This window comes from Cylas formicarius, unplaced genomic scaffold (genome assembly GCF_029955315.1).
Source record: "Cylas formicarius isolate icCylForm1 unplaced genomic scaffold, icCylForm1.1 PGA_scaffold_8__14_contigs__length_24414737, whole genome shotgun sequence".
Classification (NCBI taxonomy): Eukaryota; Metazoa; Arthropoda; class Insecta; order Coleoptera; family Brentidae; genus Cylas; species Cylas formicarius.
The window spans coordinates 9,553,333-9,567,067 of NW_026844361.1; the positions used below are offsets into that span (position 1 = coordinate 9,553,333).

Below are 13,735 nucleotides of genomic sequence, written 5' to 3' on the forward strand. Positions count from 1 at the left end.
TAAGCGGAGTGGAGTATTTTAGAGTATAGGGATTATAAATTAAAAAAATATATTGTGCTCATATTAGCACAATTTCTCATTTTTTATATATCGAGTATTTTAAAAAGATGCCGCAATATTTAAGTGAGTAATCTCTCAGGTCGTTTTATAAAAACAAAATTACGGAAATGAAGATAAGTGTCAATTAAAAAAAAATCAGATATAACTATTTTTTACCCTTTTTTTTAATTTGGCAAAGTTGTTTTTTGTAATAGGGCCCTAGTTCATAAAAAAATATTGAGTTAATGGGACTTTATTTTGCTTTTTACTTTTTAAATTTATTTTATTGCATACCTTTTCATTTTTCAACCTTCCAAGAATTATTCTTCTAAAACACCTTGCCACATCAAAGATAACTTAAGCAAAATTACTTGAGTTATTTTTCAGATTTTTCCGTTGAATAGATGTTGCTTAAGTTTAATTAATGAAGCTCTTTTAAGTTAAACATAATTGTTATATTGTGAAATTTGTTTATTGTGGGAAATATGAACAATTTTTCCTGCAACATTTTGAATTGAATTGGTCCATGGTCATATTTTCTCAAGTTTATGCAGCGTGAAAAATATATATTTAATTTCGTCAATTCGACAAAATTGGGTTTTAACCATTAAATCCTTTTTATAGAATATATTTGTATGTGTGCATTTACAATAAAATATATCAAACCTTTTGTGCTGGTATCATCACAAAAATCTCTATTTCTTCTTAATCTCCTGCATTTCCAGGTAACAAGAATTATTTTTGTTAATATTATTGGCATTCAACTTATGCTACTTGCATTGATAATGTAATAACAAACTTGAATGAAGACGTTTATGAGGTGGGAGTTCTTGACCCTGGCATGTCAGATCACAGAGGCCAATTTATTAAACTTAGCATAGGTAGGGCGGATAGAGTCAGAACTAAAAAAATTAGAACTATTGCCAAGTCAGGTATTGTGAATATTAGGAAGTCCTTGGAGGCTGTGGATTGGAATATTTGCCTTGGTTCTAACGATGTCAACTTTATGTCTTCATTTATATTGCACAAAGTTCAAGACTCGATCAAACAAAATTGTTCTGTTAACAACATTCCTCATAAAAAATCACCGGTCAACTGGTTTGATAAAGATCTAGTAGCTCTTAGAAACAGAGTGTCAGCTGTTAAAACTCTCAGTAAAGTCTCACAGAACCATCTTTATACAGAAGTGTATAAATCGCTAAATAAATAATATAAACAAAAAATTCAACAAACCAAAAAATCTGCTTTTGATGGCTTTATCGAAAAATCAACCAATAAAAACAAAGATGTCTGGAAAGTTGTTAACTATGAAAGAAATTGTCTTGGGAGATGTGATAAAGAATCTGATTTATCAGCAAACGATCTTAACAGTTTTTTTAGTTCTGTCTCGAGTAATATTATAAAGATCTTAACGGTGAATCACAATATACAGAGTGCATGTGTTGAAGGGATTCCACTGGAGGAAACTACTTTTTTTTGCATCCGATAACTTGTGAGGATACGTACCGAGCCATACTAAGATTAAAAAAATCTTATTCTAGCGATGCTTATGATATCAATAGTGTCTTGGTGAAGGGACTGGTTGAGTACATTACACTGCCATTAACCATTTTATTTAATAAATGTATTAACACAGGTGTATTTCCGTCGCAGTTTAAGATTTCGAGAGTAGTTCCAATCCATAAGGCAGGTGATATAAATGATGCTAACAACTACAGGCCGATTTCAATCGTGCCTTTGTTCGGAAAAGTTTTTGAGATCTTACTAAAAGATCAGCTAACTTCTTATATTAATAAGATCGAATGTCTTTGTGCTGGTCAGTTTGGATTTAGGAGAGGGTGTTCGACGATCCAAGCAGGGTCTAAAGTTGTGAGTGGGATAGTTGAGGGCCTCGAGGGGGGTGAATTAGTTGGGTTGACCTTGAGTGATCTCTCCAGGGCCTTCGACTGTATTTCTCACCAGCTATACAGATATGGTATACGAGGTCTGCCCTTAGATCTTATAGCGTCCTACTTGCAGGGCCGACAGCAGTTTGTAGAATACCAGGATGACCGTTCATCACTTGAATCAGTAGTAAGCGGGGTGCCCCAGGGTTCCGTCCTGGCCCCGCTACTATTTACAATCTATATAAATGACCTTTATCATTTCTTGGCCCCCAATCAGTGCGTGATGTTTGCCGACGATACATCCTTCACTACATCTGCTAAGAGTATCGAGGAGTTGTCCGTTAGGGTTGGCATGTTGGAGGACAGGGCTAATGTCTGGTTCGAAAATAATTATCTTGAATTAAATTTAGACAAGACCCAGAGTATTGTCTTTTCCTCCAATTGCTTGGTAAATAGTGGACAGTCCGTCAAGTTGCTTGGCATTAGGATCGATGATAGTCTAAATCGGAAACAACATATCTCAGACCTGAAAAATAGATTGTCCAGCAACATATTCGTTCTTCGACGACTGAGAGGCCTGATAGGAACAAGGACTCTGCTTATGGTCTATTTTTCTTTATTGCATTCGCACTTATGCTATGGCACGGTACTGTGGGGTGGTGATTCCTCAGCTGCTGTGGAGATTTTTAGAATGCAGAAAAGGGCCATTCGAGTCGTTGCTAATATAGGATATAGGGACCATTGTCAACCCTATTTTAAAAAATTAAAAGTGATGCCCCTTCATTGCATCTATATCTACTACCAGTTATTAGAGATACAGAGAACGAAAGGAAACTTTAGCGCTAATTCCGATTGCCATGCCTATTCAACTCGTTCGGGGGATCTCCTTAGGCGGCCTAGGTTTAGACTGAGGAAGTCTGAGAACAACTCATTGAACCTGAAATTGTATAATGTTTTGCCAGGTACCGTGAAAAAGATGAGCAATAGAAAATTTAAACATACTATTAAAGAATTCCTGCAACGTCATTGTTTTTACTCCCTGCGAGCATACATTGACACTGTCAGTGGTATCGATGCGCTATAAAACTGTATAGTACTGTCTAATTTTGTTTGTATTAGATGTGTGTTTTTATGTTATTTATTAATTTCATTTTATTGCACTTGAATATCACTTCTGACTTGCTACAATTGTACGTCCCTTTTGTACGAAACGTAGTCAATAAATGAATCTATCTATCTATCTATGCGGATAGCAAAGTATTGGTTATTTATTAATTATTTTTTGTAAATAAATATGTTGTCCGTATTAGAATAATCACTTATCATTACCACCTTGGTAGTAAGTAGGTGCAATTGAAGCGTACACTGCATGCCAAATAAAACGATCCATTATACGATCTAGAAACCCATAGGGGATACGAAAAAAAGTTTCGTCAAAATGGTGGCGCGCCTATCGTGAAGTCCCGATTTTACACCGGTGGACTTTTATTTGTGGGACACGTTAAAGGATCGTGCGTATAAATCGCGAAATAGCCCCATACAGTTGACGACTTTAAGGAAAAAATTAGACAAGAGACTGTTGCATTAAATAATAGCGATGCGGTTAGAAATGCTTTCTTCAGCATTATGAAGCGCTATACAATAGGTCTTGCAGAGGATGGACAATATATTGCAAATATATTACACTAGCACCATATTTAAGTTTTTTTTTTTAGTTATTTGTTTCCGTTTTTTTTTGTTTTATAGATTTATTTATTCAAATTTGTTACTTTGTTTAGTTAGCATATAAACTTTAATTATTTATTTTTTTATTAGGTATTTTCAATCAAGCCAGATAATAACCATTAAATGTTTCTTTAAATATGAATTCTGAGATTTTATTAGTCTGTCAAAGTGTATAGTATAGAGTCGATCGTTAGCAATTGGTTTTATTCGTATATCTGGAGTATTACATCTTTAAAAGACGTAGTATAGTCTTTGCTATTTAAAAAATACCTAATATAGTCAACAAGTAACTTAATGTGGGCAGCTTTAAATTCAGCAAGAATTTATACGGGTGTTATCCAAAACCTCGGATATCTTTAAAAAAAAAGAAATATTTTATCCTAGAATTGATATCTGAATAAAAATATAGTGTGTTCCATTTGAAAATCTTGAGATATTGAATTTTGAATTGAATTCGCCAAAACCGCCTATTTGAGACACCCTGTATAAGCTGAGGCACATCTGTCAAACTGATTGAGTAGTGCATCATCCCCTTAGCTTGTGTTTAAATTTTAGTTGCAATATCTGGATCAGTAGCGTCACAACACAATTTTTCATAACCTAAAATTCAAAAAATATAGTATACAGGGTGTTGAAACAATAAAGTTGATGTCGGGGGGAGACTTTTGGGGGAAATTATAATATTTTAAATTTTCAGGAGAGTCCAAGAAACTTTGGTACGAAACTTTTTTTCTTATCTCCTAATTTGGCACACAGTGTACATTAACTTAGCGGACCAATAAGCAGCCATTCCTTCAATTTTATTTTATTTTTGTAATACCCCTTTAATTTTCCGACCGGTTTTCCGCTATCTTGGCACTTAATATCGAGCACCTTTTTACTGATATGCAAACACTATCTAAGCTTTTAGCAAAAAGATAATCTCGAGGCCATCGAAATTATGATAAGGGTCGATTAGTCTTGTCCTGCGTTTTTCGCCAATATGACGTGAAGCGTTAGCGACTTAGCTTAATAAAGCATGTATTTAGTGTGGGTGCCGGTCATTGGAACCACGCTCGTGTTGGGTCTAACCGTGTTTACCAGGTAAGTTTACCGTATTTGCTTCTTATTCCGTCATCACGATTAGTGGTGGACTGCTTGAAATGGATTGGAAAAATTCCAATCCGTGCGATTTTTAAAAAAAAGTACGTCGTATGTACTTAACTAAAAACACTTCAATAATTATGATTCAGGAATTGATTGAAGTTGTGATTATTTCGATTTGGATAAAAGTCGGTTACAAAATACAAAAATTAACATATATTTCAAAGTTTTTTGTGCAATCTCTTTTCAAGAAAAACGCGATTAAAACAATTAGTGACTTAGTCTCAAAACAATATCAACATTTAAGTAAAGTCTCCGATCTACATTTTCTTTACAATAATATTGGTGATGTCACTGGATTTAATAATTTCAACCAATTGGGGGCTACTTATTACCCAAAAAAACGGCAAAAAAATGTTTAAAAAAGAAACGTTGACCCGGTACCTTGAAAACCAGACATACTGGAACGAGCTGTTTACATAACATTGGCCAACGAATTTAAATGATTATTAAAATAATTGAACATCAGCCTTAAAATTTAGTATTTTCAACAATTTACTGGGTTTTTAAATTTAAAAAAGTAAATTGCGATTTATGATTGACCTTTTTTTAATGATTAATTAACAAAACAAAAGATAATATTCCAAAACCAGTAAAATTGAAAAAAACTACGACGACAAGATATCAGACAAATGAGGTACTGAGGATCGCGAAAACCTGCGATTCTACTTTTACTAATAACAAAGATCCCCTGCAATTGCAATTAGAACGGGACATTTTGGGACTTCCGCGTTATTTTTTAGGAGCTTTGCAATTTTTTTAATCTCCTGCATTTCCAGGTAACAAGAATTATTTTTGTTAATATTATTGGCATTCAACTTATGCTACTTGCATTGATAATGTAATAACAAACTTGAATGAAGACGTTTATGAGGTGGGAGTTCTTGACCCTGGCATGTCAGATCACAGAGGCCAATTTATTAAACTTAGCATAGGTAGGGCGGATAGAGTCAGAACTAAAAAAATTAGAACTATTGCCAAGTCAGGTATTGTGAATATTAGGAAGTCCTTGGAGGCTGTGGATTGGAATATTTGCCTTGGTTCTAACGATGTCAACTTTATGTCTTCATTTATATTGCACAAAGTTCAAGACTCGATCAAACAAAATTGTTCTGTTAACAACATTCCTCATAAAAAATCACCGGTCAACTGGTTTGATAAAGATCTAGTAGCTCTTAGAAACAGAGTGTCAGCTGTTAAAACTCTCAGTAAAGTCTCACAGAACCATCTTTATACAGAAGTGTATAAATCGCTAAATAAATAATATAAACAAAAAATTCAACAAACCAAAAAATCTGCTTTTGATGGCTTTATCGAAAAATCAACCAATAAAAACAAAGATGTCTGGAAAGTTGTTAACTATGAAAGAAATTGTCTTGGGAGATGTGATAAAGAATCTGATTTATCAGCAAACGATCTTAACAGTTTTTTTAGTTCTGTCTCGAGTAATATTATAAAGATCTTAACGGTGAATCACAATATACAGAGTGCATGTGTTGAAGGGATTCCACTTTAGGAAACTACTTTTTTTTGCATCCGATAACTTGTGAGGATACGTACCGAGCCATACTAACATTAAAAAAATCTTATTCCAGCGATGCTTATGATATCAATAGTGTCTTGGTGAAGGGACTGGTTGAGTACATTACACTGCCATTAACCATTTTATTTAATAAATGTATTAACACAGGTGTATTTCCGTCGCAGTTTAAGATTTCGAGAGTAGTTCCAATCCATAAGGCAGGTGATATAAATGATGCTAACAACTACAGGCCGATTTCAATCGTGCCTTTGTTCGGAAAAGTTTTTGAGATCTTACTAAAAGATCAGCTAACTTCTTATATTAATAAGATCGAATGTCTTTGTGCTGGTCAGTTTGGATTTAGGGGAGGGTGTTCGACGATCCAAGCAGGGTCTAAAGTTGTGAGTGGGATAGTTGAGGGCCTCGAGGGGGGTGAATTAGTTGGGTTGACCTTGAGTGATCTCTCCAGGGCCTTCGACTGTGTTTCTCACCAGCTTCTTATTAAAAAGCTATACAGATATGGTATACGAGGTCTGCCCTTAGATCTTATAGCGTCCTACTTGCAGGGCCGACAGCAGTTTGTAGAATACCAGGATGACCGTTCATCACTTGAATCAGTAGTAAGCGGGGTGCCCCAGGGTTCCGTCCTGGCCCCGCTACTATTTACAATCTATATAAATGACCTTTATCATTTCTTGGCCCCCAATCAGTGCGTGATGTTTGCCGACGATACATCCTTCACTACATCTGCTAAGAGTATCGAGGAGTTGTCCGTTAGGGTTGGCATGTTGGAGGACAGGGCTAATGTCTGGTTCGAAAATAATTATCTTGAATTAAATTTAGACAAGACCCAGAGTATTGTCTTTTCCTCCAATTGCTTGGTAAATAGTGGACAGTCCGTCAAGTTGCTTGGCATTAGGATCGATGATAGTCTAAATCGGAAACAACATATCTCAGACCTGAAAAATAGATTGTCCAGCAACATATTCGTTCTTCGACGACTGAGAGGCCTGATAGGAACAAGGACTCTGCTTATGGTCTATTTTTCTTTATTGCATTCGCACTTATGCTATGGCACGGTACTGTGGGGTGGTGATTCCTCAGCTGCTGTGGAGATTTTTAGAATGCAGAAAAGGGCCATTCGAGTCGTTGCTAATATAGGATATAGGGACCATTGTCAACCCTATTTTAAAAAATTAAAAGTGATGCCCCTTCCTTGCATCTATATCTACTACCAGTTATTAGAGATACAGAGAACGAAAGGAAACTTTAGCGCTAATTCCGATTGCCATGCCTATTCAACTCGTTCGGGGGATCTCCTTAGGCGGCCTAGGTTTAGACTGAGGAAGTCTGAGAACAACTCATTGAACCTGAAATTGTATAATGTTTTGCCAGGTACCGTGAAAAAGATGAGCAATAGAAAATTTAAACATACTATTAAAGAATTCCTGCAACGTCATTGTTTTTACTCCCTGCGAGCATACATTGACACTGTCACTGGTATCGATGCGCTATAAAACTGTATAGTACTGTCTAATTTTGTTTGTATTAGATGTGTGTTTTTATGTTATTTATTAATTTCATTTTATTGCACTTGAATATCACTTCTGACTTGCTACAATTGTACGTCCCTTTTGTACGAAACGTAGTCAATAAATGAATCTATCTATCTATCTATGCGGATAGCAAAGTATTGGTTATTTATTAATTATTTTTTGTAAATAAATATGTTGTCCGTATTAGAATAATCACTTATCATTACCACCTTGGTAGTAAGTAGGTGCAATTGAAGCGTACACTGCATGCCAAATAAAACGATCCATTATACGATCTAGAAACCCATAGGGGATACGAAAAAAAGTTTCGTCAAAATGGTGGCGCGCCTATCGTGAAGTCCCGATTTTACACCGGTGGACTTTTATTTGTGGGACACGTTAAAGGATCGTGCGTATAAATCGCGAAATAGCCCCATACAGTTGACGACTTTAAGGAAAAAATTAGACAAGAGACTGTTGCATTAAATAATAGCGATGCGGTTAGAAATGCTTTCTTCAGCATTATGAAGCGCTATACAATAGGTCTTGCAGAGGATGGACAATATATTGCAAATATATTACACTAGCACCATATTTAAGTTTTTTTTTTTAGTTATTTGTTTCCGTTTTTTTTTGTTTTATAGATTTATTTATTCAAATTTGTTACTTTGTTTAGTTAGCATATAAACTTTAATTATTTATTTTTTTATTAGGTATTTTCAATCAAGCCAGATAATAACCATTAAATGTTTCTTTAAATATGAATTCTGAGATTTTATTAGTCTGTCAAAGTGTATAGTATAGAGTCGATCGTTAGCAATTGGTTTTATTCGTATATCTGGAGTATTACATCTTTAAAAGACGTAGTATAGTCTTTGCTATTTAAAAAATACCTAATATAGTCAACAAGTAACTTAATGTGGGCAGCTTTAAATTCAGCAAGAATTTATACGGGTGTTATCCAAAACCTCGGATATCTTTAAAAAAAAAGAAATATTTTATCCTAGAATTGATATCTGAATAAAAATATAGTGTGTTCCATTTGAAAATCTTGAGATATTGAATTTTGAATTGAATTCGGCAAAACCGCCTATTTGAGACACCCTGTATAAGCTGAGGCACATCTGTCAAACTGATTGAGTAGTGCATCATCCCCTTAGCTTGTGTTTAAATTTTAGTTGCAATATCTGGATCAGTAGCGTCACAACACAATTTTTCATAACCTAAAATTCAAAAAATATAGTATACAGGGTGTTGAAACAATAAAGTTGATGTCGGGGGGAGACTTTTGGGGGAAATTATAATATTTTAAATTTTCAGGAGAGTCCAAGAAACTTTGGTACGAAACTTTTTTTCTTATCTCCTAATTTGGCACACAGTGTACATTAACTTAGCGGACCAATAAGCAGCCATTCCTTCAATTTTATTTTATTTTTGTAATACCCCTTTAATTTTCCGACCGGTTTTCCGCTATCTTGGCACTTAATATCGAGCACCTTTTTACTGATATGCAAACACTATCTAAGCTTTTAGCAAAAAGATAATCTCGAGGCCATCGAAATTATGATAAGGGTCGATTAGTCTTGTCCTGCGTTTTTCGCCAATATGACGTGAAGCGTTAGCGACTTAGCTTAATAAAGCATGTATTTAGTGTGGGTGCCGGTCATTGGAACCACGCTCGTGTTGGGTCTAACCGTGTTTACCAGGTAAGTTTACCGTATTTGCTTCTTATTCCGTCATCACGATTAGTGGTGGACTGCTTGAAATGGATTGGAAAAATTCCAATCCGTGCGATTTTTAAAAAAAAGTACGTCGTATGTACTTAACTAAAAACACTTCAATAATTATGATTCAGGAATTGATTGAAGTTGTGATTATTTCGATTTGGATAAAAGTCGGTTACAAAATACAAAAATTAACATATATTTCAAAGTTTTTTGTGCAATCTCTTTTCAAGAAAAACGCGATTAAAACAATTAGTGACTTAGTCTCAAAACAATATCAACATTTAAGTAAAGTCTCCGATCTACATTTTCTTTACAATAATATTGGTGATGTCACTGGATTTAATAATTTCAACCAATTGGGGGCTACTTATTACCCAAAAAAACGGCAAAAAAATGTTTAAAAAAGAAACGTTGACCCGGTACCTTGAAAACCAGACATACTGGAACGAGCTGTTTACATAACATTGGCCAACGAATTTAAATGATTATTAAAATAATTGAACATCAGCCTTAAAATTTAGTATTTTCAACAATTTACTGGGTTTTTAAATTTAAAAAAGTAAATTGCGATTTATGATTGACCTTTTTTTAATGATTAATTAACAAAACAAAAGATAATATTCCAAAACCAGTAAAATTGAAAAAAACTACGACGACAAGATATCAGACAAATGAGGTACTGAGGATCGCGAAAACCTGCGATTCTACTTTTACTAATAACAAAGATCCCCTGCAATTGCAATTAGAACGGGACATTTTGGGACTTCCGCGTTATTTTTTAGGAGCTTTGCAATTTTTTTGTAAAGTGAAAGATCTCAGAGCCAAGTTTCCACAGCCCGCTTAGTTTTTGGCACTTTATATACTAAAACGCAAATAAATCACAATTTTCCAAATGCCAATGTATAATTAAATATTAGGAGTTGATTGAGAATAATTAAACAGCAACTTATCGAAATTGAACGCAAAATTGGATGTCTATTGAAATATGGAATTTTTATAATATAAAAATAGAAATAAGTAGGACTTATACCTATTTATTACTTTCATAACATTCTATAATTGCATTCAGAGTTCACATAGATTTTTAAGTAATGTTATTTTTATCAGCTTGTTAGTTTGGAACTTTATGTTTTTAAATTATACTGTTGCCTAAGTTGCTGAAATGTTACTGAAAAAGAGAGCATAATTTCATATATTTTTTAAAGGGTTAAGATAAAACTGTGATTCTCTGAGTTTGTTAAAAAAAACCAAGTTAGGTTAACCACTCCAAAATTGAAAATTAAAAAAATTTCGATGTTAATGATATTTCATAAATTTTCCACATTTTTTATGCTGTTTTTTTTCTGAATTTATAATCCGATTTTAATGATCGTTGACAATATCGTAGTTTTCGCTGATAATGATAAAAAGTTCATTTTCGATGTATACCGGGTGTAATAAAAATGTTATGTGTTTTTCCGAAAAATCGTATCAATCTGTCGAGTATACAAGCAATCGAAACATATACCAGTTGACATTTGAACGTGGCTCCATCTTTCGTCAACATTTTCTTTTTTAGTTTACTTCATTATCCCTGTTATTAAAGGGGATACACCGTTTAATAGCGTAACATATTGTTATAGATTTTATGATTCAATACTTTCATTGTTACTTGTTTTTAATGTATAGGCTATCGAATTTTTCCAACATTTCAAACGATGTATCGATATCGAATACATTATTTCCAGCTGTATAATTTCTGCTCGCTTTGATAAATGAAATCAAAATTAACGAGTTACTAAGTAATTATAATATTAGGATTTTATGTGAGTTTAGACAATTTTTTTCGGAAACAAGTGAAACTGGAAACACGAAATGAAAAAAGTAAATAAAAACAATAAAATTAATGGTTATTATAACGTTAATAACGTATATACCCATCTCTACTTCGAATCACTGCATTCTTAAGCCTCAGCATACAGGAAATAAAATTTTTAATTGTGTCTTCTCCCATTCTGCAATGTGGTTAACCGGTAAGGGATTAGAACTTCGAAGCATTCTTTTTAGAGCACCCCATAGATACTCTATGTGATATAAATCGTGATTGTAACGGGGCCAGTTCATCAGTGGAATAACTACAGATTTTGTGAAGTCTATAACTTGTTTAGCCACGTAGGGACGAACATTATCTTGCATAAATGAACTACTCAGTCCCAAAAAAGGAACAAATGGTATCACATGTTCAATTACAATGTTTTTAAGATAATAATAGATGATAACCTTTAATAAGCAGTTTCCGAACAGCTCTCATCAGTATGGCGAACTTTATTTGACCTTTGTAAATTTAAAATACAACATGCGTTGACAAATGGCTTGAAATGTCGGAAAAATTCCAGAGCCTACTTAAAAAAATTTAACAATGAATGTGCCGAACAATAAAGTCTATAAAAACATGTTACACTATAAAACGGTGTATCTTCTTGAATAACAGAGATATGAAGTAAAACAAAAAAGAAAATGTTGGCGAAAGGTCAAGTGATATATATTTCGGTTGCTGGTATACTCCACAGGGTGATAGAAATTTTCGAAAAAACATTTGTATTACACCCGGTATAAATCGAAAATGGACTTTTTGCCATTATCAACGAAAACTATGACATTTTCACGGAACCCACTTACAATGCAAAAAAATTATTCAAATCTCATCATAAACTCAGAAAAATAGATGAGGTTTCGTTAATTTTGTCCGGGAGTTTTGAACCCAACAAGTTCGTGGTAATCCAATACCTAGGACAAAGCGAGTTAGGAAAGAAGAATCATACTGTTTATTTTAATCCAGATTTGACTACAAAAATAATACAAATTTTTAATAAAATTAGTTGGTCTCCATTAAATAAGTAGTTTTGGTTAGTTGACTAAACTTAATTTTTAATGAAAACATTTGGCATTTTCAGAAAATGACTATTTTTTGCGATTATGTCTAGTAGAAAGGTAGGTGGTCAGTTTATCAATATAGTTAATATAATAACATTTTCTAAAACCTGATTTTGAAAAATCAAGACGCAAGATGCTACCTGGCATCCATTTCTTGAACTAAACGAAAACTAAAATAATTACCAGCATTTTCTCATTGCCCGACCTATTTAATAAACATTGTTTTTATTTGTTTGGGCCACCCGACACCCGAACAAATTTTGAAGTCTATAATCATCAACATTAAAAAAAAACATTGCACACCTCAACAGGAGAACGTCTTCTTGCAGAATGCGAACGCACCACGAAATACACGATGCGGAACTGCGATATCTCCGCGCCGTTGCAAAAGAAAGGCGAGCAAAGAAGAGCAAGGCCGGAATAAGACCAATCCCCGACGGACATCTTACCTAGTATCGCTCTGAGGTGTCCTTCCAGTGTTTGCAAAATCGTGCTTTTGATTTCCTTGATCGGTTTGCCGAGAAACTGTTCGCTGGCGGTATGCAGCAGTTCGTCGGCCTTCATTATCTTGCACTGCGCTACACCCGTGACGGATAGCGGCACCCCTTGGGCCGTCTCGACGCTCTCGCACTGCGGGTTCAGCGTCATCACCTCCAGCGAGAGTTTCTGCACGTCCGTGACAAACCACCACGCCCACGACCAACCGCCGACGGTCGTCACGCGTTTCGTCGAACCGCAACATCCGCCTGGAAGCAAAATTATAAGTTAATTTTCAAAAGAATAAAAATTTTCCACCAAATAGGCGTCTTACTCTTCTTATTTTCAAAACCGATGGAGAAAGTGCAAAAAACAATTTTTAACTGGTCTAAGGAACCTTATGCAGCAATAGTCTAGTGAAAGTGTGATACTCGGAGTATACAAAACCTTTTCCATATGATTTACTTTGATCTTCTGGGATTCAAGAGGCGACTTGGCTAGTCCCTAGTGCAAATTGCATCGAAAAAAAGTAACAACTTTGACTTTTTATAATTTTTATTTTCATAATCACTTCTCCTATTTCCTCGACTTTTGGGATATTAATTATTTTCCATATTTTTGAGTTGAAAATAAAAACATTATATCCAAGAGATCCGACAAGCCCGTAATATTTCCCATTTCCAATCCCCAGTTAGGCACTTTATTATGTTGCATAAAATTTTTGACCTCAAGGAGACGTTGTCTACTCTAGAATTTTAGTGATTTTGA

At 34.4% G+C, this 13,735-nt stretch overlaps 1 protein-coding gene across 1 annotated transcript in view; it reads right to left on the minus strand.

Moving 5' to 3' along the window:
* Positions 1-13,735, minus strand: part of LOC132705902 (flotillin-2) — a 289,458-nt gene that overhangs the window by 41,174 nt on the left and 234,549 nt on the right. The window contains exon 2 of the mRNA XM_060676852.1: positions 12,940-13,236. Within this exon, the coding sequence (XP_060532835.1) occupies positions 12,940-13,236 (297 nt within the window). The remainder of the gene's footprint in view (positions 1-12,939; positions 13,237-13,735) is intronic.